The sequence below is a fragment of the Pipistrellus hanaki genome (assembly GCF_964339955.1).
Source record: "Pipistrellus hanaki genome assembly, chromosome: 2".
Classification (NCBI taxonomy): Eukaryota; Metazoa; Chordata; class Mammalia; order Chiroptera; family Vespertilionidae; genus Pipistrellus; species Pipistrellus hanaki.
The window spans coordinates 152,894,301-152,919,220 of NC_140504.1; the positions used below are offsets into that span (position 1 = coordinate 152,894,301).

General features: G+C 36.5%; 1 protein-coding gene across 12 annotated transcripts in view; it reads right to left on the bottom strand.

The window, feature by feature from the left end:
* The window catches only part of LRRC7 (leucine rich repeat containing 7), a 475,871-nt gene that overhangs the window by 148,815 nt on the left and 302,136 nt on the right, over nucleotides 1-24,920 (bottom strand). For 11 of the 12 annotated variants that reach the window (XM_084871851.1, XM_084871861.1, XM_084871862.1 and 8 more), the window contains one exon: nucleotides 22,073-22,136. In XM_084871851.1, coding sequence (XP_084727977.1) covers nucleotides 22,073-22,136 — 64 coding nt within the window. Of the gene's footprint in view, nucleotides 1-5,920; nucleotides 6,004-22,072; nucleotides 22,137-24,920 lie in introns of those variants that run through there. The other variant, XM_084871853.1, reaches the window with a different exon arrangement.

Genomic DNA, 24,920 nt, shown 5'->3' on the forward strand with positions numbered 1-24,920 from the left:
TTGCCCTCAAGGAGCTCACATCATAGTTAGAGGAAGTGATTAATCACAACAAAAATCAAATATTATGTAGTTATTTTATTAAAAATAGAATAGGCTTATGAGATGGTTTTATGGACCACAGAGGATGGAAAGACTCAAGAGTACCAGATGCACTGAAACCACAAGTTAGCTCCATTGGGTTCTGAAGTATTCAAATCCTTGTATGGACAATATTCATCAAGCAATAGGGGAGAGAGAAGGGACAAGTCATGTTGTAATTATGCACCTATGTGAACAGGGACAACTGTGATATAATAAAGAAAATAATGATTACAGTGGACACCTCTTTATTTTATTTTATTTCTTAAAATATATTTTATTGATTTTTTTATAGAGAGAAAGGGAGAGGGATAGGGAGTTAGAAACATCGACGAGAGAGAAACATCAATCAGCTATCTCCTACACATCCCCATTATATATGTGGACATATATATTAGACACAAAATATATATGTCTAAGACAAATCCACAGTGTTTGCAGAGTACCTACTGGGGATGTGTCCACAATCAAGGTACATGCCCTTGACTGGAATGGAACCTGGGACCCTTCAGTCTGCAGGCCGATGCTCTATCCACTGAGCCAAGTCAGTCAGGGCGGACATCTCTTTGTAGTGGAATTTATAGGAAGGGAAGATAATTTCTAGGTAGCATCATCAGAGAATTTTTGAGAAACTACTGCATTTGAGCTGGACCTTGAGGAAGGGTAGGATTTACAAAGTACTAGTATAATGCAGTATAGAGAGCGGGATGAGGGAAAGCCAAGGATATTCCAGAAGGAAGAATCAGTACAAACAAGGACATGGAAGCAGTTATGCAAGATGCAAGTATGGAGAAGAGTAAGCAGCAAAATTGGCCTAGTGAAGGTATATGAAGGATAATTTTTCTTTTTCTTATAGTTGTAGATTTAGGCAGCCACTTTTGATGGTAAATGGACAAATTTTTGGAGACCTTGGAAGTTGACCTCAGAGTAGCATTTAATCCTTGGATACCTCATTTGATGCTTTATACAACTTTTTATGCCCTGTCCCTCCAACAGGCTCATACTTTTTGAAGGCACTGGCACATTTTGTACCTTTATAAGCTTCTTCGAATATAGTACAATGTCTGGCACACAGCAGGAGTTCAAAAAATGTCTGTTGACTGATTAAGAGAGACTGATTTTGTTCTCAGAAGGAGGGCTACCGTAGCATACAAGAGGACTATGCACCACTGGGGTTTTCGCCCCTCTGTTGGCACCATGTTAAGCATACGAGAAGACTGTCATTGTTGATAATCACAGAGGTCATGCTGTGAATATACTGAAGGCATAAAAAAATGAATAATGAAATTGTAGCCCATGGTGAGCTTTATTACAGATGCATGCTTCTTTCTTATTTTCTCCATATTAGCTATACAGATTTTCTTAAATTTCTATTTCTGTGCTATTAACATAATATAAAATGTGCATCAGGAATAGAAAACAAATAGTAACTATCCTGTAAAGTCAAACTGTTTGAGCATTTAAAAATGACTGTTGTAGTTTTATTTGAGCTACAAATTTAAGGAATCATATTTTTTTAATAGAGTTAAAGAACTGGCACCTGAATGCTTTATGGATTGTGTGACTATTGAAGGACTGTGAGAGATTTCATTAGAAAAGGTCACAACCCTGATGTACCCCTATAAAAATATATATGTCTAAGGCAAATAATAAATATATCCAGACAAGGAATGAATGTTTACTGAAAACCTACCACATGTTTGAAAATATTCTAGGTTCTGGGACACAGTGTTGAACAGGAGGGACACACTCTTTGATTTGTGAAACTTAAATTCTAATAAGATCTAGAAGCTTTGTTTAATTGTTCCAATAATAACAGTATAAAGTTTGTAAAACATTTCCAAATTTGTTGTATTATTTTCCACAATTCTCCTGCTAATTCTAGGCAATTTCCTTTTATTATTATCTCTTTTCATGCCAGTAATTCTCAAACTTTTATCTTTAGCTCTGTCACATCTACTAACTTCCAGATCTGTATTTCTAACTGTCTTTTGGAAATTTCCACCCACATGTTCCAAAAGTAATTGAAATTCAGGGTGTTCAGAACCTCCATCTTTTCCTACCCAACTTCTACCTCTTCCTCTACTCCTCTTATTTCAATTAATATCTTTATCCACAAAATCATCCCAATTATAACTAAAATAAACATACCTTATTCTTTCTCCATTTAATATACCCACCCCTTTTCAAGTTCTTTATTTCTTCAATCCATTATTTTTATTTCTTAATTTCTTCTGTCTTCATTTTTTAATTTTGGCTATTATATTATTATATAATCTACTATAATAATGGTCACTTATCACTAATTTTAATCTAGTCTATTAAAGTTTTAGATTCTATCATAATTTTTAACACACAATAGGTTATCAATAAAAATTGTTGCTTGAGTGGTTAATTTGTCCTCCTATCAGAGGTAAATTTTAAAATGTAGACTTAAATATATTTTTTTTTCTGTTTAAAAACTTTCAGGCTGTTATTCATGAAGTAAATAGCAAATTTTTAACATGATGTTCAAAGACTCTAATGTTCTTGTTTCAGTTAATTTTTTAATCTTGCCTCCCTTTATCCTATAAAAGAATCTGTATCCAGCCAAATATAGCCATTTCAAGCTCTCTAAGCTGACCCTTCTATTTCATCCCTCTCTACCAGCTCTTCTTTCTCTCCTACTTAGCTTTCACGTCTTACCTTATTATAAATTTCCCTGTCTTCCCCCTCAAAAGTCACTCTTCAGATCCCCTATCTCTATCTATCTATCTATCTATCTATCTATCTATCTATCTATCTATCTTCTATCTATCTATCTATCTATCTATCTATCTATCTATCTATCTATCATCTATCATCATCATCATCTATCAATCAATCCATCTTTTATCTGTTAATTATGGTGTTATCATGTGCATAACTCTTATTAGGTTTGAATATATGACAGGTAACATTTATTTATCTTTGAATCCTCAGTGCTTACAAAGTACCTACAAAAATATAGCATAAACATATGCTGACAAACAGCAAGCTAATTAATATGTCAAATGGTTTTATGTCTCATCTCTCTCCAAGTTCCATTGAAATGATTAAAAAAATCTGAAAACAAATGAAAGGGGAAAATGCTGCTGCTAGTAAACAGAAAAGACATAATAAGATTTAGAGATTTAAAGAATCTTGTAGAAGATAGAGTAGATTTAATTATATTTGTAAAAAATATTCAATGCCAATTACTTGTGACTTAATTCAAATAGAAGGGCCCTCTGGGAAATCAGAATTGTTTGGTTTCTCTAATGAGTTCCAAAAGTACACGTAAATTAATATTGCTTTTGTGAGAAAAATTTGCAATATCCATTAAAATAAAATATGCACATTCAATGATCCAACAATTCTATCTCTAAGAAGCCATTCTTTGCAAATATTTGCATGAATGTGTCAAACATTAGTCATTGCATCATTAAAATAGTAAAATATTTAAAAAACATAAATGTCCATCAATAGACTATATATTTAACAAATAATATGCCTATTGAAGGAAACAACTAATAACTTTTAAAAATGAACCAAAGATGTACAGTGTTCATTATATATTCTTTTTAAAAAATATATATTTTATTGATTTTTTTACAGAGAGAAAGGGAGAGAGATAGAGAGTTAGAAACATTGATCAGCTGCCTCCTGCACACCCCCTACCGGGGATGTGCCCACAACCAAGGTACATGCCCTGACCGGAATCAAACCTGGGACCTTTCCGTCCACCGAGCCAAACAAGTTTCAGCCATGATATATTCTTAAGGGGGAAAATGGATATGCAGGTGCCTATTTTTAAATAGATAGGAAAGAAGTAGGCGGCAGATATTTAACTGTGCCAATCTATGGGAAATGGGACTGGGAGGTTGCTAAAGGGGATTTTTTCTTTTTCCTTTTTACACTTCTGTACTACAACTAAAGAGTAATGTAAACAGTTTAACAATTTAAACAAAGACATTTTCAGACTTGGAAAGCAGGGACTGGGAGCAAAAGAGGCCATAATTAGTCCATAAGGATCAATCGGAGGACATCTGGCAGTCAGGCATTAGCACTTAGAATTAGTTCACTAACTTGGACTGTTCAATGAAGATCTGTTTCTAATTGGTTTCTATCATGAGTGTGGGGTCAGATAGAGCAGAAGGCAGTGTTTCACTAACTTCAGGTTGGCACAATCAAAATAGCAGTGAAATTCTATAATGTGTTTATTATTATAGTTCTTCCTCTACAACTTGTTGGCAAGTATAGCTTTAGCCCCTAAGAATTCCCTGACAATGGCAGGAAGAGATGATGGCTTGAGAAGACTCTTCAGACTTCAGGACTTAACCAGAGGGCCTCACTCTGGGTAGCTAACCATAACTTTGATTATTCAGGCATGGACGGCAGACTGTTCATCCACCATAGCCAATATGTGATATCTTGTTTGGGGATCCTGGGGCAGTAAAGTAGGGAAAGGGAAACAGAATTGTATGGCATAGAATTAATTTACAGGTGGAGTGGTTCATCTCTAAATTTCTCTCTGGGAAAGCCTAGACTCTTGGCCAAGATCAGGGCAGTGGTTAATTAAAGATCTATAATACTATTTTAAGACTGAAAGTCCCCTTCTGGGGGTAATAACGTGTCATCACCAGTTAAATAGCCTGATATAGCAATGTGTGCAGAAGGCATGAAAGTTGCTACTGGAAACTTTTAGGGAGCTTTCCCGACACTAAGATTTATCATCCAAATCCTGGTGGTTTTATGCAGAGATGAAACACATCCTTGTGTGAATTAGAAGACCTTGAGAAGCTGTACTTGGAAGGCTTTGGGGCCCTGATGTTTCCTGCATTCTCCCTTTCACTACTCTACTGTACCACTGGCCTTTATTGAAAGTCCTACATGCATATGCTTTTTGGAGCCTTACCAATCTTTTCAATTATTCAATGTGTTCTAATCTTTGCAAGAACAATAAAAATATAGCTGAATTGTTTTTTTTTAATGTTGCATAATAAATAACCAAAAACTTAATAGTTTAAACCAATTCTCAAAGTTTTTGTAGGTCAGAAGTCTGGGTATAGGTTTCAAAGGCCAAAATTGTGGTGTTGGCTAGACTGCATTGTCATCTGGTGTCTGCAGTCCTCTTGCAAGCTCATGGTCATGTGGCAGGATTCAGGTCTTGCGGGTTGGAGGTCCCTGTTTCCTTGCTTGCTGTCAGGTGTTTCCTTGCTGGGGTCACTCTCAGATCCTTGAAATATGGCTCTTTCCCTGAGCCCTCTCACACTTTCAATCTCTTTAATTAAGAAGAGGCCATTATCTTTGAAGGGATAATCTAATTAGATCAGATTCACCCAGGGTAATCTCTCTATTTCAGGTCAGCTGACTTGGGATTTTAATTACATCTGCAAAATCACTCCACAGCATGCATTTGTTTGTTTGAATAAATAGGAAGAGACATGCTAGTATGTATTCCAGGGGATAGAGATCTTGGGGAGCATCTTGTGCCTTCTACAATACCCCCCAGTTGTTAATTGAGTTTGTTAATACCGATCATAGAATTGTGTTTTGGAGCAACAGGAAATAGAAGAAGGCTGTTGGGTACCAGACCTCTCCCTCATTTTACCAGAGCAAAATCGTACACAATTATATTATGTATAAATTTTTGCTCTGTTTTGTTTGTACTCTTACCTTTGGTAGTCATATCTAGTCACATGGTTTTAAAATATATTTATATACTTTTATTTATTAAATATATTTATCTGTACTTCTGTCCAAACTCAGTTAATAGCCATCTTAGCATCTCCATTTGGATATATAATAAGGAAGTCAAACTTAAGATTTCCAGACTAGAACTCCTGACCTTAAAAACTACCTCTATTGTCCCTGGAATCTCTAGCTGGACTGATTGGTAAAGGTCTTCCCCTGTACAGAGTTAGTCTGCAAAAAATGGGAAAGGTAGGTGTTTTTTAGTGCAGACAGCAAAGAAAAGTGTCACAGAACATTAAGAAACAGGGAAATAAGACCTGGACAAAGGAACAAGAAAAATCTTAAAAAAAACCTATGCTAAAGCAAGGGCAGCATATGAATTACCTGACAAAAAACTAAAAAAAAAAAAATACACAAAGGAAAATAAAAAATGAATCAAAATGTATCACTATAAAAAAATCAATAAAAGACAAAGAAAGATAGCCAGAGGGAAAAGACAGAAGAGCTACAAAAGAGACACAACATATTTAACAGAATTGTAATAGTAAGTTATTTCAGACCAATAATTGCTTTAAAGTTAAATGGATTAAATTTCCCAATCAAAAGACATCAAATCTTGTTTTTTGGGGTGTTTTTTTTTTCTTTTTTTTTCTTTTCTTTTTTTGGACTGAATGGTTAAAAAAACTAAGCCATTTATATACTGTCTACAGAGACTCACTTTAGATTTAATGACACATAGTTGAGAGTGAAAGAATGGGAAAAGACATTTTGTGCAAATGGTAGCAAAAAGAGAATAGAGAGAGCCATCCTTATATACAATAAAATAGATGTTAAAAACTATCAAAAGACAAAGAAATGACACAATTATAAAATGGTCAATTATGTAAGAATATATACTATTTATAAATAATATAATTACTCAATATAAAAAAATTCAAATGTATAAAGCAAACATTGAAAAAACTAAAGGGAGAAATAGACAATAACATAAAAATAGTAAAGGATTTTAAAACACCCCTTTCACCAATGGACATAACATTCAGACAGAAGAGATTTTCAAGTCTAATATCCAAGGTTTGGCCTGGTTTCTACTTGCTGATTACAGTACTATCAAGATGAAAGAAGTAAATTGAGAGAACTGTTAAGCAAAAAGGAAATTCTTATCCTTTCCAGATTGCAAAAGATGCTAAAATTTGGAAATTCACTTCCAGGAAAGAAAATCAAGAGTATGTCTGGGCAATCTTTTGCTAATGCCTTATAAGGGTTAAAAGGTCAGATGATTCATTCATTACCACAAAGGCCACAATGAGGTTAGGTATGTATGTGTCTCCAGAAACCTGTCAGACATCTTAAAAGAAGCCAGGAATATATATGACAAACCTACAGCCAACATCATAGTCAATGAGCAAAAACTAAACACATTTCCCCTAAGGAAGGGAACAAGACAGGGATGCCCACTTTCATTACTCCTTTCGATATAGTACTGGAAGTGCTAGCCATAGTGATCAGACAAGAAGAAATAAAAGGATCCAAACTGGAAAAGAAGAAGTAAAATCGTCCTTATACACAGATGACATGATACTGTACATAGAAAACCCCAAAGAAGCCATCAAAAAAGTACTAGACCTAATAAATGAATTCAACAATGTAGCAGGATACAAAATTAATATCCAGAAATCTATGGCTTTTTTTATACACCAATAATGAACTCACAGAAAGAGAAACTAAAAAAAAAAAAAAAAAAAAAAAAAAAATTCCAGTTACCATTGAACCAAAAAAAAGGATACATAGGAATAAACTTAACTAGAGGTAAAAGACCTGTATTCAAAAAACTACAGGACATTGAAAAAAGAGATAGAGGAAGACATAATAAAATGAAAGAACATACCATGTTCATGGATTGGTAGAATCAACATCATTAAAATGTCCATATTACCCAAAGTAATTTACAGATTCTGTGTAATCCCTATTAAAATACCAGTGACATATTTCAAAAATCTAGAACAAAATCTCCAAAAATTTATCTGTAATTAAAAAGACCCCGAATAGCCACAGCTATCCTGAGAAAGAACAAAGTTGGAGGGGTCACAGTACCAGATATCAAGCTATATTACCAAGCCATGGTTCTCAAAACTGCCTGTTACTGGCACAAGAACAGACAAATAGACCAATGGAACAACAGATAACCCAGAAATCACCCTAGCCATGCCTAATTAAAATTTGATAATGGAGGAAAGAGCATACAATGGAGTCAAGACAGTATCTTCAATAAATGGTACTGGGGAATTTGGTCAGATACACACAAAAAAATGAAACTAGATCAACTTACACAATACACAAAAACAAACTCAAAATGGCTAAAGGACTTAAATGTAAGATGGTAAACCACCAAAATCTTATAAGACTCCACAGGCAGCAAAATGTCAGACATATGTTATAGCAATATCTTTACCTACACAGGTCCTAGGGCAATGGAGACTAAGGAGAAAATAAACAAATGAGACAAAATCAAAATAAAAAGCTTCTGCACAGCAAAAGAAACCATCAACAAAACAACAAGAAGGCCCACTGCATGGGAGATCATATTTGTCAATGCTATTTCAGATAAGGGTTTAATCTTCAAAATTTATAGAGAACTCATATAACTTAACAAAAGGAAGATAAACAATCCAATAAAAAATGGGCAAAAGACCTAAATAGACACTTTTTGAAAGAGGACATACAGAAGGCTGAGACATATGAAAACATGCTCAAAGTCACTAATCATTCGAGAGACGCAAATCAAAATGACAATGAGGTATCATCTCACACCTGTCAGAATGACTATCATCAAGAAATCAACAAAGGTAAGTGCTGGTGAGGATGCGGAAAGAAAGGAACCCCCATGCACTGCTGGTGGGAATTCAGACTGGTGAAGCCACTGTGGAGAACAGTACGGAATTTCCTCAAAAAGTTAATAATGGAACTCCCATTTGACCCAGTAAGCTCACATCTAGGACTATATCCCAAGAAACTAGAAACACCAATCAGTAAGGATATATGCACCCCTATGTTCACAGCAGCACAATTTATAATAGGTAGGATTTGGAAACAACCTAAGTGTCCATCAGCAGATGAGTGGATTGAAAAACTGTGGTACATCTACACAATGGAATACTGCCCCACTATAAAAAAAAGGAACTTTTCCCATTTGCAACAGCATGGATGGAATTTGAGAGCATTATACTAAGCAAAATAAACCAGTCGGAGAAAGATAAATATCACATGACCATACTCATATGTGGGATATAATGATCAACATAAACTGATCAATAAGAATAGATCCAGAGACAAATGGCAGGGGAGGTAGGGTGGGGAGGGGGAGTTAGAGAGCAACCAAAAGACTTGTATGCATGCATATCAGCATAACCAATAGACACAGACACTGGGCAGTGGGGGCTTGCCCGGGGTGGGAATGGCTGGAAAAGGGAGGCATATGCAAAACTTTAGACAATAAATAAATTAAAAATTAAAAAAATAGAAGCCAGGAATGGAGATGGAATTACACAAGAAAGATTTGTGGAGTAATCTCTTGTGCAATGGATATATCCTCATGATATGCATGAGACACCCAGAAGGTTCTTATGACTGTTCTATCAACGGAAATATTGCCAACATAAGTTGAAAAGGTTAGAGCTAGGACAAAATAAAACTGCCAGATTCCTAAAATTTGTTAGGTAGGAAACAGTTGGTAAATGTACTCAGTTGCACAAAAGTTGCTTTCCTTCTTAGAAAAGAAAGGATGACTCAGAAGCCAAAGGCACAGAACAATAATATCTGTGGTTTAAGACACAGATAGTGTAAGGCCTTAAACTTAATGAATTTTGCTTGGCTGGATTTGAAATTGATTCTTAGTATAGACTCCTTTTTTTCTAGTCTGGAAATGTTTGTAACTGTTACTCTATGCCTATTGTACAACTGTATTTTGAAAGCATATTAACTGTTTTCTAGTTTCACATGTCTATAAATGGGAGGATTTTTGCCCAAGGATGGATTATACCCAAAGTTTACCCATGACTATTTAGATGCTTTAGATCAAGCATGTCAAACTCAAAGGTTAACATGAACCAAATAAATGAGGCATGAGGTCTGTGGGCCATGAGTTTGACATGCTTGATTTAGACTCGTGGTCAGCAACTGCGGCTTGCGAGCCACATGTGGCTCTTTGGCCCCTTGAGTGTGGCTCTTCCACAAAACACCACAGTCTGGGTGAGTCTATTTTGAAGTGGCATTAAAAGAAGTTTAAGTTTAAAAATCTTGGTTCTCAAAAGAAATTTCAATTGTTGTACTGTTGATATTTGGCTCTGTTGACTAATGAGTTTGCCGACTACTGCTTTAGACTATGAAGTTTGAGACTTGAGCTGATGAGATTTACATGAGATTTTTATACCTGAGTTGATGTTTTAATGCATGAGACTTTTGGGAAACTTGAGTTGGGGCAAGTGCATTTTCCTGTGGGTCAGGTATGAATCTTTGGGGGCAGAGGCCAGAGTGTGGTAGGCTGAATAACAGACTTCTAAAGATGTCAATCTCCTGATCTCCAGAACTTGTGAATATGTTAACTTAAATGGTAAAAGAGAATTTTCACACATGATTAAGTTAATGATCTTGCAATATATTATCCTGGTGGGGAAGGTCCTAATATAATCACAAACATCCTCCTAAGAGGGAGGTAGGAGGGTCAAGAAGACAGAGCAAGAAATGTGATGATGGAAGAGGAGCCAAGGGAGGAGATGTAATGATAGATAGAGATTAAAGTGATGCGAGAAAGAGGCCACCAGCCTCCAGCAGCTGGAAAAGGCAAGGAACAGGTTCTCCCATGAAAACTATAGAAGGAACAAAGCCACGATGACACTCTGATTTTAGGACTTCTGAACTCAGTATGATAAGATAATTTGTATTGTTTTAAGCCACTAAATTCGTGGTTATTTGTTACAGTTCAGCAATAGGAATACCAGTATATGCTTAGGCCTGGAATGCTGAGTAAAAGTAAAAATATTTCAACTATAATTTCTATCCTGCCTTCCTCTCTGTTGTAATTTTTCTCACGTCACAGACATTTTGGGATGCTAGATAAAAGGAAGTTGCATAGGAATACATTTATTATAGGCGTAGTGGAATATATTTATATAGATTGCAATTATGTCTGCATATGATTAACTTATTGCTAGCCATCTAGTGTAGAGATTTCAGAAATGTGCCCCCTGCTCATTGTGCCACCGCCCTGACCTTTAGGACACAAATGTGCAGGGCCAGAGGACATAGTGGGACATGAATAGGTCCATTGGTTCCTGGCGCCAGACATATTATGTGGAGGAGGAGAAACAAGGCTTAAGATGTATTGGGCCACAGCTTTTCCAAAATATGACAACAATCCTAAAATTTTACAGGGTGTAACATTGAAAATTGTAAGGCTAAAATAAATGTTTCTGAACTAGCAGTGATGAAATCCATGGTAGATAAAAGATTGAATTATTTGTCTATTATCTCCATAGGAAATGATATTACAAAGTTTTTGTCATGTGGAAAGACTGTCAAAGAGCATGAAACCAAAATGCATGGGGAAAGGAGTATAATAAATGTGTGTTATGCTATTTTTTTGGACCTAATGGTATTTATGGCACTTAGAGGCCTTTAAAATTACATTTTATTAATTTTAATTTAAAAATGAATAGTTTCTTTTTTTAAATTCATTTATATACTTAATTGTGTATTCCTATTGTGCATTATTTTTTTTTTGAAAGAGGGTATCCCTAATCAGATCCTACTTCTGGCCTATATCTTTAAAGTTTACCCAGAAACTGATTCCTTACCACCTCACTGATACTACCCCAATCCAGGACACTGTAACTTCTTGCCTGTATTATTGCAACAACTTCTTAATTGGTCCCTTAAACTCCACCTTACCCCTCTTTCTATCCATTCTCCCCACAGCAGGCAAAGTGATCCTGGCAATGTAATGTGTTACAATGTAATGTAATATGATGTGATATAATGTAAATCGATGTAATATAACATACTGTAACCTAGTGCAATCCTATCTAATAAAGAGGTAATATGCTAATTGACCATCACTCCAACTCACAAAATGGCCGCCCCCATGTTGTCAAAGATGGCCACCCCCATGTGGACACAAGATGGCTACCACAAGATGGATGGCAGGGGATAGCAGTTGTGGGTGATCAGGCCAGAAGGGGAAGGCAGTTGGGAGGGACCAAACCTGAAAGGGTTGGCAGATGGGGGCAATTAGGCTTACAGAGGAGGGCAGTTAGGGACAACCAGGCCTGCAGTGGAGGACAGCTGGGGGCAACCAGGTCGGCAGGGGAGGGCAGTTAGGGGCAATCAGGCCAGCAGGGAAGCAGTTAGGCATCAATCAGGTTGGCAGGGGAGTGGTTAGGGGGTGATCAGGCTGGCAGTCAGAAGGGATTAGGGGTAATCAGGCAGGAAGGCAGGCAAGTGGTTGGGAGCCAGCAGTCCTGGATTGTGAGAGATATGTTTGAGTGCCTGTTTAGGCCCCATCCCATCGGGTTCAGACCTAAATGGGCAGTCAGGCATCCCTCAAGGTGTCTCATGATTGGAGAGGGTGCAGACTGGGCTGAGGGACACATTCCCCAGCTCCCCTCATGCATGAATTTTGTGCACTGGGGCTTCTAGTATAATATAATGTAACAATGTAAGTCAGACCAGTGGCTCTACTTTTTCAAAACCTTAAAATATCTTACAGGATTCTCTTCATCCCCTACCCCAACTCACTCCATTCCCCAATAATTTATCACCCCCTCTCCTCACTTAATCTATTCTAGCCATTCTATTTTCTTTTTTTTATTGTTAATCCTCACCCAAGGATATTTTCCATTGAGTTTTAGAGAGAGTGGGAGGGAGGGAGACAGAGACAGAGAAACATTGATGTGAGAGAGACACATCATTTGGTTGACTCCTGCCCACACCCCGACCAGGACAAAGGATCAAGCCTGCAACCCTTTCCCTGAATCAAACCAAGGACCCTTCAGTCACTGAACTGATGCTCTATCCACTAACCCAAACCAGCCAGGGCCATTCTAGTCTTCTTGATGTCTAAATGTTATGCCTGCTCTCATCTTTGATGTTTGTACTTTTCCTGTATCCTCTTTCTTTCTAGAACAATCTTCTGCCAAGATATTTGCATGATTTCCTCTCTAGTTTTCTTTAAGTTTTTATTAAAATGTCACTTTCTGAGTAAGCTTTCCTGACCACATTACCTTAATTACAACACACACACACACACACACACACACACACACACACACACGCACACACACATTCCTTCATACCCCTTTCTTTATATTTCTATATTTCTCCTTGGCATTTTCATTCTTTTTAGTTTTGGTTGTGAAACCTGAAATCAAATAATTTTTTTTCTGTTAATTCAATTTCAGGTAATACATCCAGATATTACCAACTCAGTATGCAAGTCAGGAAGATTCCAGTTTGAATTTGATTACTCTAAATGCAATTTATGTTTGTTATTTAGGTGATTCACAATCCCTATTCACACCTCAAGAATGTTCTCCTGGGTGTACTCCATGATTACATAATCTCCTGTTTTCTTTGTGAATCCTTGATTTTAAATTTGTACTCTTATTTAATGTAGTTTACCCTGGTTCAATCAGGGAGTATTTGTTTTTTCTTTAATTTCTCTGGTAGAATTGTTGATAGAATCACCAAGGTACTTGACTACATTCAAATATATGCTATCCTTAGAACAATTTATTTATGGAAAGGCAAACAGAGCTAATTAGTTTCATTCATAGTGCCCAGTTATGATACTGAAGTAATAAAAAATGGCAATGAGAGAAAAGCTGCTTCTTTTGAAAACAAAGGCAAAGGTGACATATTTTATTGCTATGAAAGGGAAAGTTTGAAAGCAAGAAAGTAAGTTTCTTTATTTGTATGTGTGATGTTGGAAATTGCTTATTAAAACCCTAAGTAGACAGATGTTGTATTTATAAAAGTGGACACCCCAATGTGATCTTCCTGTGATAAAAAGCCTTCACAATTTTTTTTCAGTCAGAAAGTATATTTTGTTTGAATGATTCATCAAGGATTCCTTTCAATTCCAGAGTTAATGGGAATACAGTTTTATTTATTTGTTGGGCACGGTTACAAATTTTGTACTTTTAATTTTCATGGAGAAACTCATTTGAAAGTGTGTCTCAAAGTGAATTGAAATTGATTCCTCAAAAGATAGCTAATTACAGAATGACTGCTTTTCAGATAAAGTGTTTCCTCTACTTTAGAATTGGAGGAAATACTTTAATTTCCTATTTATGTAGGCATAATTCTGAAGATGAGAATGAGCTGAACTGTTCATTTTTATTTTACTTATTTGTTTTTCTTTTTTTCTTTATTGATTAAGGTATCACTTATGTGTCCTTATCCCCCATTACTCCCTCCATCTCCACCCACTCATGCCCTCAACCCCCTGGTGTCTGTGTCCATTGATTAGGCTTATATGCATGCATATATATGCCCTTTGGTTGATCTCTCCCCCTTATACCCACCCTCCCCTACATTCCCTCTAAGGTTTGACGGTCTGATTGATGCTTCTCTGTTTCTGGATCTGTTTTTGATTGTCAGTTTATGTTGTTCATTATATTTCACAAATGAGTGAGGTCATGTGATATTTATCTTTCTCTGACTGGCTTATTTTGCTTAGCATAATGCTCTCCAGTTCTATCCATGCTGTTGCAAATAGTAAAAGTTCTTTTTCTTTCTTTCTTTCTTTCTTTCTTTCTTTCTTTCTTTCTTTCGTTCTTTCTTTCGTTCTTTCTTTTCTTTTTCTTATTTATTTATTTATTTATTTATTTTTATCACAGCATAGTATTCCATTGTGTAGATGTACCACAGTTTTTTAATCCACTCATCTGCTGATGGGCACTTAGGCTGTTTCCAAATCTTAGCTATGGTAAATTGTGCTGCTATAAACATAGGGGTGAATATATCCTTTCTGATTGGTGTTTCTAGTTTCTTGGTATATATTCCTAGAAGTGGGATCACTGGGCCAAATGGTTCACTTTTAAAATCAAATCATTCCTCATTCAGTCATTCAGAGCTATTTATCAAGTGCCAGTTGGGAACTGGTGCTCTGCTAGGAACAGGAAAAGCTTTCTGGAGAGAATGATACTGCAACTGAGTTGGCAAAAATAAACATTTGTTTTACTTTAAATGTTTAACCTATTGCCTTTCAGCTGTAGTCCCACTATATTCTGCTTGCAATTCTGAGACTAACATTTCTTTTTGGAGGCAGCTCTGTGACAGGCACTGACAATTGGGTGTGCTGGAGAGAGACTGGGCGGCCAGAGGAAGAAGATGGGACTTGCTCCTTGTTTTACTTCCTTGTCGTTTTAGCATCTCAACAGTAGCATCAATGGCAACAGTTCTCCTTGTAGCAACAATGAACCTCAGCAACAGCAGTTGTGTGTAGTTTGTAGTTTTCCACACAACTAGAACCAACCTTATCAGGCCCCCTAAGTGACACTATTACTGGCCAGCTGGCTGGTGTCCTCTATAGATGACTTAGTCCCAGCTTTAGGTTTTCCCAATTCCCTAAACTATCTTCTATTTGTTCCTTACCCTAGAGATTTTAACTACTTCCTAGAGTTATGTCTGTAATCCTTCAGTGCTTCCTTTTCACTCCTTTAGTTCTCTGATGCACAATTAACCATTCTTTATGTGAAACTTTCTTTGTGAAATAATTGATATAGTTTCCACCCCTGCCTGGACTTTGACTGATACAGAAATTGATGTGCCTGCAATAATTTTAAAAATAGGCTTCATTTCTCAAAAAATTCTTGATATATTAATAACATTTGTAAATGTCTATGAAATATATCTACAACATGTGACCTTGGACATTTTATAAATGTAAGAAATGGAAGAGTTAGTGACTAAGATGTTTTCAATATATTCCTTAAAATTGGGGTAGCCAGTTATTTGATGACAAATTGTATTTTATTACTACTACTTCTTATAAACCTTAGTTGAAGAATACCTGACAAAGTGTGATTAATAGGTGTGGGAAACCTATGCTATAACCACTCAGAAAGAAAATTACAGCATATGTAAATAAAGTGCTTGCCTCAGGTATACATGCATCCCAGGTAATTAAAAATGAACCCACTTTGGGAAAACTGGGGAGCTGAAACCATTGGTAGCTATACTTTTTAGTAGAATGAGTTTAATTCTTAAATTAAGTTCTTTAATTAAATTCAAGTTAATTGTAGTTACAAGTTAAAACATTAACATAAGTATTCAATCGTTTTACATTTCTATGAAAGCACATTGGTAGTACTTATATAGTCCAAGCAGATAATCTATGCAATTGTTGGCATTTCTTCTTAGAGTTTCCCCATTCTTTATTTATCTATTTGAATTTTTTGTTGGACTTTATGAAATAAAGTGAAGAATGTCAACAAAAATCAATTCATTTTGAATACTAAGGTTAGAAATTCTTACTTCTAGCACTCTGTAAACTTACTGAGCATTTCCTTCTGAGTTCTTTGAACTTTTAAATCCAATCCATCTTTGCATTGTGTTTTTAAAAAACTTTAAAAATATTTATTTATTTATTTATTTCAGAGAGGAAGGAAAAGGGAGAGAGATATATCTAGAAACATCAATGATGAGAGAGAATCATTGATTGGCTGCCTCCTACATGCTCCCCACTTGGATTGAGCCTACAACCCCGGCATATGCCCTAGACCAGAATTGAACCCAGGATCCTTCAGTCTGTAGGCTGATGCTCTATCCACTGAGGAAAATCAACCAATGCTGAAATGTTTCATGTGAAATAATTTACTCTTTAAATATTTTTGTTGCTATCACGTAGGTATTTGTTTATTACAATTTATATTTGTTTTTTTTTAAATGCAGAGTTTGAGTGGTCTATAATTTAAAAATATCTGTCAATAATTGGTACATTAAACAGCTTAAGAAGTTAAAATACTCTTAAAATGGCTTCAACATTTTGCTTCAAATCCTGAGGAATGAATATTTTTGGTAGAGAGGCCAATATGCTTTCTTTAATGATATAAAATAAACATTTAAAATTATCACTTATCTGATTACTTTTTCAGAAAAAAACATAAATTAATCAATAAAATATAATTTTAAGATCACATGATATCATACTCATATTCATATTTAATCCAAATTCCAGCAGGAAAGACAGACCATATAGGCAAAAAGCAACATTTAAAGAGATAAGGTCTTTTCATTTTCCAAAACTGATGAGATCATAAAACATAAAATCACAGGTAGAGAAAGTACACAAGAATAATGTATACAAATCTCACACATGAGCAAGGATTTTTAAAAATCCTAGATAGGCTCAAATTGCATACAGTTTATATAGAAGGTCATTATCATTGTTATATCATGATCATGTTGGACCTATTTCAATAATTCAAAGGTGGTCTTATATTAGAAACTGTCTCTATATAATTCACAGCATTAATAGATTCAAGGAGAAAAAAATGTTATCACCTCCATAAAGGTCAAAAAGCTGTTTATAGAGGTTGGCATCTCCTTATGATAAATTTTCTTAGTAACTTAGAAATAGGAAGGTAAATTCTGAAGCTAAACTAAACTAATAGTAAGGAATATTCTTAACAAGAAAACATTAAGTGAATTTCCATTAAAATAAGAAATAAGACAATAACAATTACTTCTTTTCAACTATTCATAGACTTTTGATTCACTACATAGAATAATCTCAAGAATCTTCACCTGAAGATATGTTTTAGAGAGAGTAGAGAAGGGGAGGGGAGGAGGAGAGAGAGAGGGGGGAGAGAGAGAGAGAGAGAGAAAGAGAGAGGCATGCATTCCTGCATGGGTGGGATCTGGATGGCCTGACCATGGAGAGGGGACATGGGTGGTTGGCAGGCCTGCCTGCTGCTCAAACTTCTGGTCGAGGGGACAACTTGATTATTAGCCTTTTATTATATAGGATATACACTGATACGCCAGATTATTATGCATTCAGAGAACATAATAATCTTTACACACAGTGTATAAATTAGGATAAATCAAATTTTATATAATAAAATTTCAAGGCTCTTTGATTTTATTATTTTCTCATAAATTTGAGCTTTAATTCAATATTTATTTTTTGGTTATTATTTGACAGTCTTCCTAATTCAGCTGCAGAGAAAGTTTATAATTTATAATGCTTATAAAGAATATAATTATTTGAATTGGATAATCATGCCTTAATATAAAATAGAATACATACTATAATTCCAATTTGATAAATAGAAATATCTCTATAAAACATATAACTAGTATATATTACATCAAAGCGAAGTGAAATTTCAAATCTCATTCTCTAACCTCTCTAGCAGGAGAGCAAGAAGTTCAGCCTTTCTTGGGAACCTCTTCTCCAGTTAGTTCTTTTAGGAGTCCCGTTGTGGTGGTGGTGGGGTGGGGAGACAAGGGAAACCCCCACTTAACAGGAGATACGGTTTCCCACTGTCCATTGTCAGTAGGTTGCTTCCCATGTTGCTGTATGTTGATGAACTCTAAACTGTACACAGATCACACTGCAGTCTGCTATTTGTCTCCTCTAGGCTCAGCTCTTTTCTTTTTCTGCCTTGCAGAAGACTTTCTTACTTTGCTTCTTAGGACTGACTCTTTTGAAGGTTGCTGAGGGTTCTAAGTGACACTTTCCTTCATACTATGGTCCTCCCCTTTCCAGTGCAGGGAGGGGGACAGCGAGTTAGTGAGAGAGGCTGGGAGCTAAGAAGCTGGGGCTGAATTAGAGGGATGGTCAGTAGGGCTTCACACTGGTTCTGGATCACCTCCTGATGCCATCATCCTCCAGGCTCTGCTGCTCAGTCTGCTCTATATTCTTCTCACCCATGGCAATTTGCTTTTCAGGACTCCATATTTCTTCCACCAGTTCAGGACAATAGGGACTCAGTTCATTGGATAGAGCTCTATACCTGAAATCTACACCTACCATTGGGTTTCTGAGCCTTGTAACAATGACTGGATCTGTTTTAGTGGCCCTGACCATTCTATGACTCTGGGAAGATCTGGATCATTATATGATAGTACACAGAAGATTTTAAGGATTGATGTGATCTAATTACCTTCCTCTCTGAAATCAATAAAAATATATATAAAAACCCCCACCTAAACATTAATAACCTATTATGTCCCTAGAAGTTTGTCCAGGATTTTTTTGGTGGTTACTGATGTTAGAAACATAAAATAATACCTTCTGTTTAGAATTTTTCATTATAACAAGAGCATCCATAAATAGATATTTCAACTTTGAATCTCATTTGGGATATTTATATTGATTCTTAAGCAAGTAAATTTTTGTTATTCTTATTAGGCTTTCACATTCTAAGGTTTTTAAAAGTTACTTATTGTAATTTTCTCTCCATATCTGTCTCATTACCATGCCACACAAATGAATCATCTAACAGTAATCTCCTGGGTGTCAACATCTAGTTGTAGAATAGAATTTAATCCCCTTTCTTTCATATTACATTATATCCAGAGGCCTCTTATCATAGACAATTCTCTTATTTTTTCATTAAAGGTTGTATTGTTAGAGAAATAATAGTCCCACACATATGATTAATAAAACTAGACATTTGATTAAAAGTGAATAACATTAGGAATATGAAGTTCCATAATTATACTTCCCACACTACTCCAAATAACTGTGTATTATAACATTAAGTGCTCTGGGGTAACTGAAAAAAAATTAAGAGTCTTCTTTGTGACCATTAGGGAATATTGGGAGTTGAAAAGTAAAAAATAAATGTTTCTGCTAGGATGATTTCTTAGATACCATAAAGCATGTTAAAAAATATTTATTTTAAATTTACTTTTAATAAGTATATTTTCAAAAAAAAATATATATATGCTATTCATCTTTGTTTCCAAATATCTCTCTAGATAAAAGCCTAATATGCAAAATGTCCCCTCGGGAGTTTGACCTATTAGGAGTTCACTCGCTTGCTATGACCTGCACTGGCCACCTGGGGACAGCGCGGGACAAAGGAGGGCCCTGGCTGGCAGCCAGCAGCTAGGGACCTTACCCATGCAGGAATTTTTGTGCATTGGGCCTTAGTTTATAATAAAACATTGATTCACAAACTATACAAATGAAAGGTTTGCAAAATGATACACCTGATGAAATTATAATTCACTGAAACACATATAAATGTTTATTATAGAATATTGTGCATGAAATTCTCTCAAAAAGCCTACAAAAGAGATGAGAGTGAGATCCTTGCTTTAGTTAAGAGGATTTTGATGAGAGAGAGTGAGATACAAACCCAAAGGAACCCACCTAGCCGGAGATGGCGTTGAGAGTCAAATCTCAGTTGTCGTGATCCACTGTCTATGGTTTTTCAACTACTAGGCCAAGCTACATCTCTTCATAAAAGTGTGGGCAGATCCTAGCTTCCTAAGGACTAATTTTAAAGCTACTAGTATTAACTAGTTTTGTCACTGTTATTGACCATCCAGGCTACCCTATAACAACGTGGAGTGCCTGCAAAGCAGGGCAAACTTGACAGTGAGATGTAGCAGGCAGAGGAAGACTCTGAACTTATTTGTCCTTGGCCTCTCTCAGGTTGCACATTATTTGTCCTTGGCCTCTCGCAGGTTGCACATCATGTGTACACTTAGAGTCTATGTATACTGGCTCTGGGGCTGCTACAGGGACTATGGTTGTTGAAGAACCCTCACAACAGAAACCAGATGAACTGCCAAGCCTGATGCTGGAAGGAAGATAAAGCAGAGACTCATGTATCTATCTATAGTCAATGAGAGCTCAGTGGTGGCAGGTCCAGCAAGAGGGAGACGGCCACTGCTCCCAGGGAATATTGCCTGAACCCAGAGAAGTGAAGACAGGTTCGGAGCCACAAATTTAACACAGGAGGCAGGCCCAGCTGCAGACAGCAACCCAGAGCATGTGCTTCCAGCGTGCTTCTGAAAACCAGCCCAAGGCCAGGACAGTCCCTTTCCTCAGGTCAGAAAGACGGGAAGCCTCCTTTCCACATATCTAATTCCATCTTATGGAGAAAAGTAGGGAAAGCGAGGGGATACATGAGAGACAGAAATTTTATGCCAAGAACATGAGCACAACGTAGAGAAACCATGTAACCTTTAAAGAAGATTAAACTTTTAATCACACAAGAGTGAAAATACTTTTTTTTTTTTTTTGCCTTCCATAAACAGCTAATCAAATGTGGGCTAATGATCAGGTTAGTTATGGTTATAGTAAAAAAAAAAAAAAAAAGTTAATTTTTTTGCATATTCAACATGCAGTGTAATTTACACCGACACCCCTCTACATGAGCATTTACTGAGAATCACGTTTTCCAGGTCCGGTACCTGCATTATCTCATTGAATCCTCACACAAGCCTTGTAAGGGAGGAACCATTATCATCTCCACTTTATAGAACAGGAAGGTGAGGCTTATAGAGGTTCAGTAATTCACACATGGTCACATCGCTAGCAACATAGCTGGGAAAGGAAAGCTGATTCCTTAACTGTCTTAACTTATAAATAATTAAGTGCATTTTAGATGAATTGGATTTTTGATGTTTGAAGATGTTCAAGTGGAAGACTTTCTGACATAGAAAGCTGGTGTGCTTGCAAAGGAGTATTTGCTTTCTAATTTGCATTTGAGACTTTAGTCTTCAGGCACATTTTAAAGGACACTTAAGCCTGAAAGGAGAAATCAGAATTCTGTTCTATTTGATTGTAGTGAGGTTGTAACAGGTGTCCACTAGGAAGATACTTCCAGTACAATTAGAAATAGAAGACAATTGACGTCTCCTCTCCACCAAGCAGCCTCCAAGGCAGGAGTTTTCAAGGTTTAGATTCCGAGTCAAGCCATGTAAGTAGGTGACTCCTTTGAGCTCATTTCCATAAAGTTACCATGGCTACATGTTAAAGTGGGATAAAATGAGATAACCTCTGTCATACCCTAGACATGGTGCCTGCCACAAAGCTGGTGCTCAAAACTGTCAAACTGCATCTGCTTATCCCCCTTGTTGCAGTGAACCCTAGGGTTATCCAGTTCTCTGTGGCTTGCTATAGAGTCAAACAATAATTTCAATCCCCAGATTTTATTGTTTCTATATTTAGCAAATGCAAATGTACACTTGCTGACTTGATACCTGGGGCTACAAGGACAAAGAATAAAAATCTCCTGGGGTGTATTTATCAAGTTTAGAAAATGCATTTGCTTACCAGCTCACTGAATTCATTATTTCCCAGGTCAAGTCTTTCCAGCTGGGCCAGTTTGTGCATTGACCTGTAACAGATGGAGAAAAATACCATTGTGAGGCAAAGCACGACACATTACTCCAAGAAACACCTCACCCACCTCCCTGTTAGATTTACCTGTTTGTACAGTGCACAGCAGCAGGGGTGCTTTCCAGCAAGAACTAAACTGCAAATAACAGTAACCTATGCAAACTGCCACCTGAAAACGTTTAGCAGTTTACCACGTTCCCAAATGCCAGGCTAGTTAGAGTACAGGGTTGGCTGCTTTATAAAAACCTGGGGAGCTTGTTAAGCATCTACACCAGTAGGAGGTATGGTTTTGAACAACTATATTTTTAAGCCACCACAGGTTTGGGAACCAATGATAGCCCAATTCCTAGCAGAGCATTCTAAAACGCCACAATATAGACACAATAGCACCATCAATCTTGTCATTTTCTACTTCCCTCCATGAACTTTGGCTGTAGACAAACGTTATATTCACTGTCTCCTAAACATATTGGCTTGGATGCTCTGAATAACTGCAGAACCTTGGGGCAAAAGATGCTATTAACGGTTAGCGATACCTTAGCACATGCTAAATGCATCAGCATATCTCAAGCCACTCTCAAGTACAACATGCAACATAAGAAAAGATAGTTTATTTGAGCGTCAAATTTTTACCTCTCCACTGACCAGAATAATGCCCTTATATATGCTGATTATACAGAAATTCTGGGGATATCATTGACTCAAATTTAGAGCCTTCATCTTTAGAATGAATACAGCAATTATTTTACAGGCCTTTTATGAGCATTAAAATATTAAATGAAATATTAGTATAATCCAGACACTGTCGAGCACTCCAAAATGCAAAACTGTGTGTACCCTTTATTCACTCAGCAACTGTTTTTGAAAGATCATGCACCAGACAATCTTCTGAGGTCTGGTTACGGCAGTGAATAAACAAGACAAAGACTCCTGCCCAAAAGGACTTTATTTTACAGTGGTGGTGGTGTGTGTGTCGGGGGGGAGGGGAGGGGAAAGAAGGATTACAATTAATATTAAGTAAAATAAAATAATATACTAGAAGGTTATAAATGCTATGGAGAAACTCAAGTAGTTGAGGTACACAGGAAGAATTTACATAGAGGATTGCAATTTTTATTATAAAAGAGGGGTCAGGAAAGGTCTTACTCAAAAGGACAAAATTTGAGCTGAGGCTTAAAAGAAATGAAGGAGCATGCCAGTGCGTCAACTCTAAAGCAGGGACATGTTACTTGCTTGAAGACATCCCAGGAGAGTAGTATGGCTGAGGCAGAGTGAGGGAGAGGGAGAGAAAAGAGATGATAATGAGGACGTAGATAAAAAGGGTGTCTTAACAGCCCAATAGAGACATTGGCTTTGATTCTGAGTAAGATGGAGGGTCATTGAAAGGTTTTGATCAAAGGTAGGACTGAAGTGACTTGTTAAAAGATAATAGCATATTCAGGAAACAGCAGGTTAGTAACAATAGTAAAAAAATAGCAAAAAACGAGACAAATAATAAGAAATCAGGAATAATATGTAGGAAGGGGCCATGAGGTCATACATGTCAGGTCAAGGAATTTGAGTTTTAGTTTAAAGGTAATAAAACTTTAAAATTTAGATAGGGAAGACTTATCAGACTTGTATTTTATAAAGCTCACTCCAGGAGCTTGGAATGGTGTGGATAAGGGGGAGAGGATGTGCTAGCAGAGGCTAAATAAAAAATGGCCCTGAAAACCATGTGGTAATGACTGATTGGATGTGGGAGGTAAAAAAGAGGAAAAATTAAAGATAATTTCTTTTTTTAAAATATATTTTATTGGTATTTTTACTGAGAGGACGGGAGAGGGATAGAGAGTTAGAAGCATCGATGAGAGAAAAACATTGATCAGCTCCCTCCTGCACACCCCCTACTGGGGATGTGCCCGCAACCAAGGCACATGCCCTTGACCAGAATTGAACCTGACCCTTCAGTCTACAGGCCAATGCTCTATCCACTGAGCAAAACTGGTTAGGGCTAAAGATAATTTCTTGATTGAGTAGCAGTTATGGGAATATTGGAATAGAGTAGATCTAAGGTGGAGATAGGTTGGATGTAATGAATGATATTTAAAATACTATAGTGAATTTAAAGTGAATGCGAGAGACCTTTATTAGGGAAAATGTGTGTGTGTATATGTGTGTGTGTGTGTGTGTGTGTGTGTGTGTGTGTGCATCTTTGAGAAAAAGAGGAAGGGTGGGCATTAAGGAGAGAAGGAGAGAGAGAGAGAGAGAGAGAGAGAGAGAGAGAGAGAGAGAGAGAGAGAGAGAGAGAGAGAGAGAGAGAGAGAGGAGCTCAGATAAAAGTTTAGACTGGAAATAAATATTTTAAAAATAAGTGGAATATTTCTTGTCTACCTAAAATTTGTATCTCCTTTTTTAATACACATACCATTTGCTTTCTTTTCCAGGGTTTATTTGGTATTTATCACTTAATTTCTTGAATTATTAGTTTTGTCATGTGTAGTACATGCCTCCTTTCTCTACCAGATCTTAAAATACGTTTTAAAATGCTCATAAGGACTGCCATCCATTCAGCCATCCAGCATTTCAGAGGGTGTGCAACCTTGTCGGCAACATCTAAGAGAACATCTGCCTCGCCTCCTGCCAAATCTATGCCATGAATAGATGCATCTAATGGGAAAAGTGGCTGGGCCACATGAAGAGAAAATTACATTTTCTTCTGAGCCTGGAAACATTAAAGAATGGTAAATTCTTGCAAGTCTTGTTTCTAGCAACAAGCAAACAATGAGCAGCAAGGCGTTGG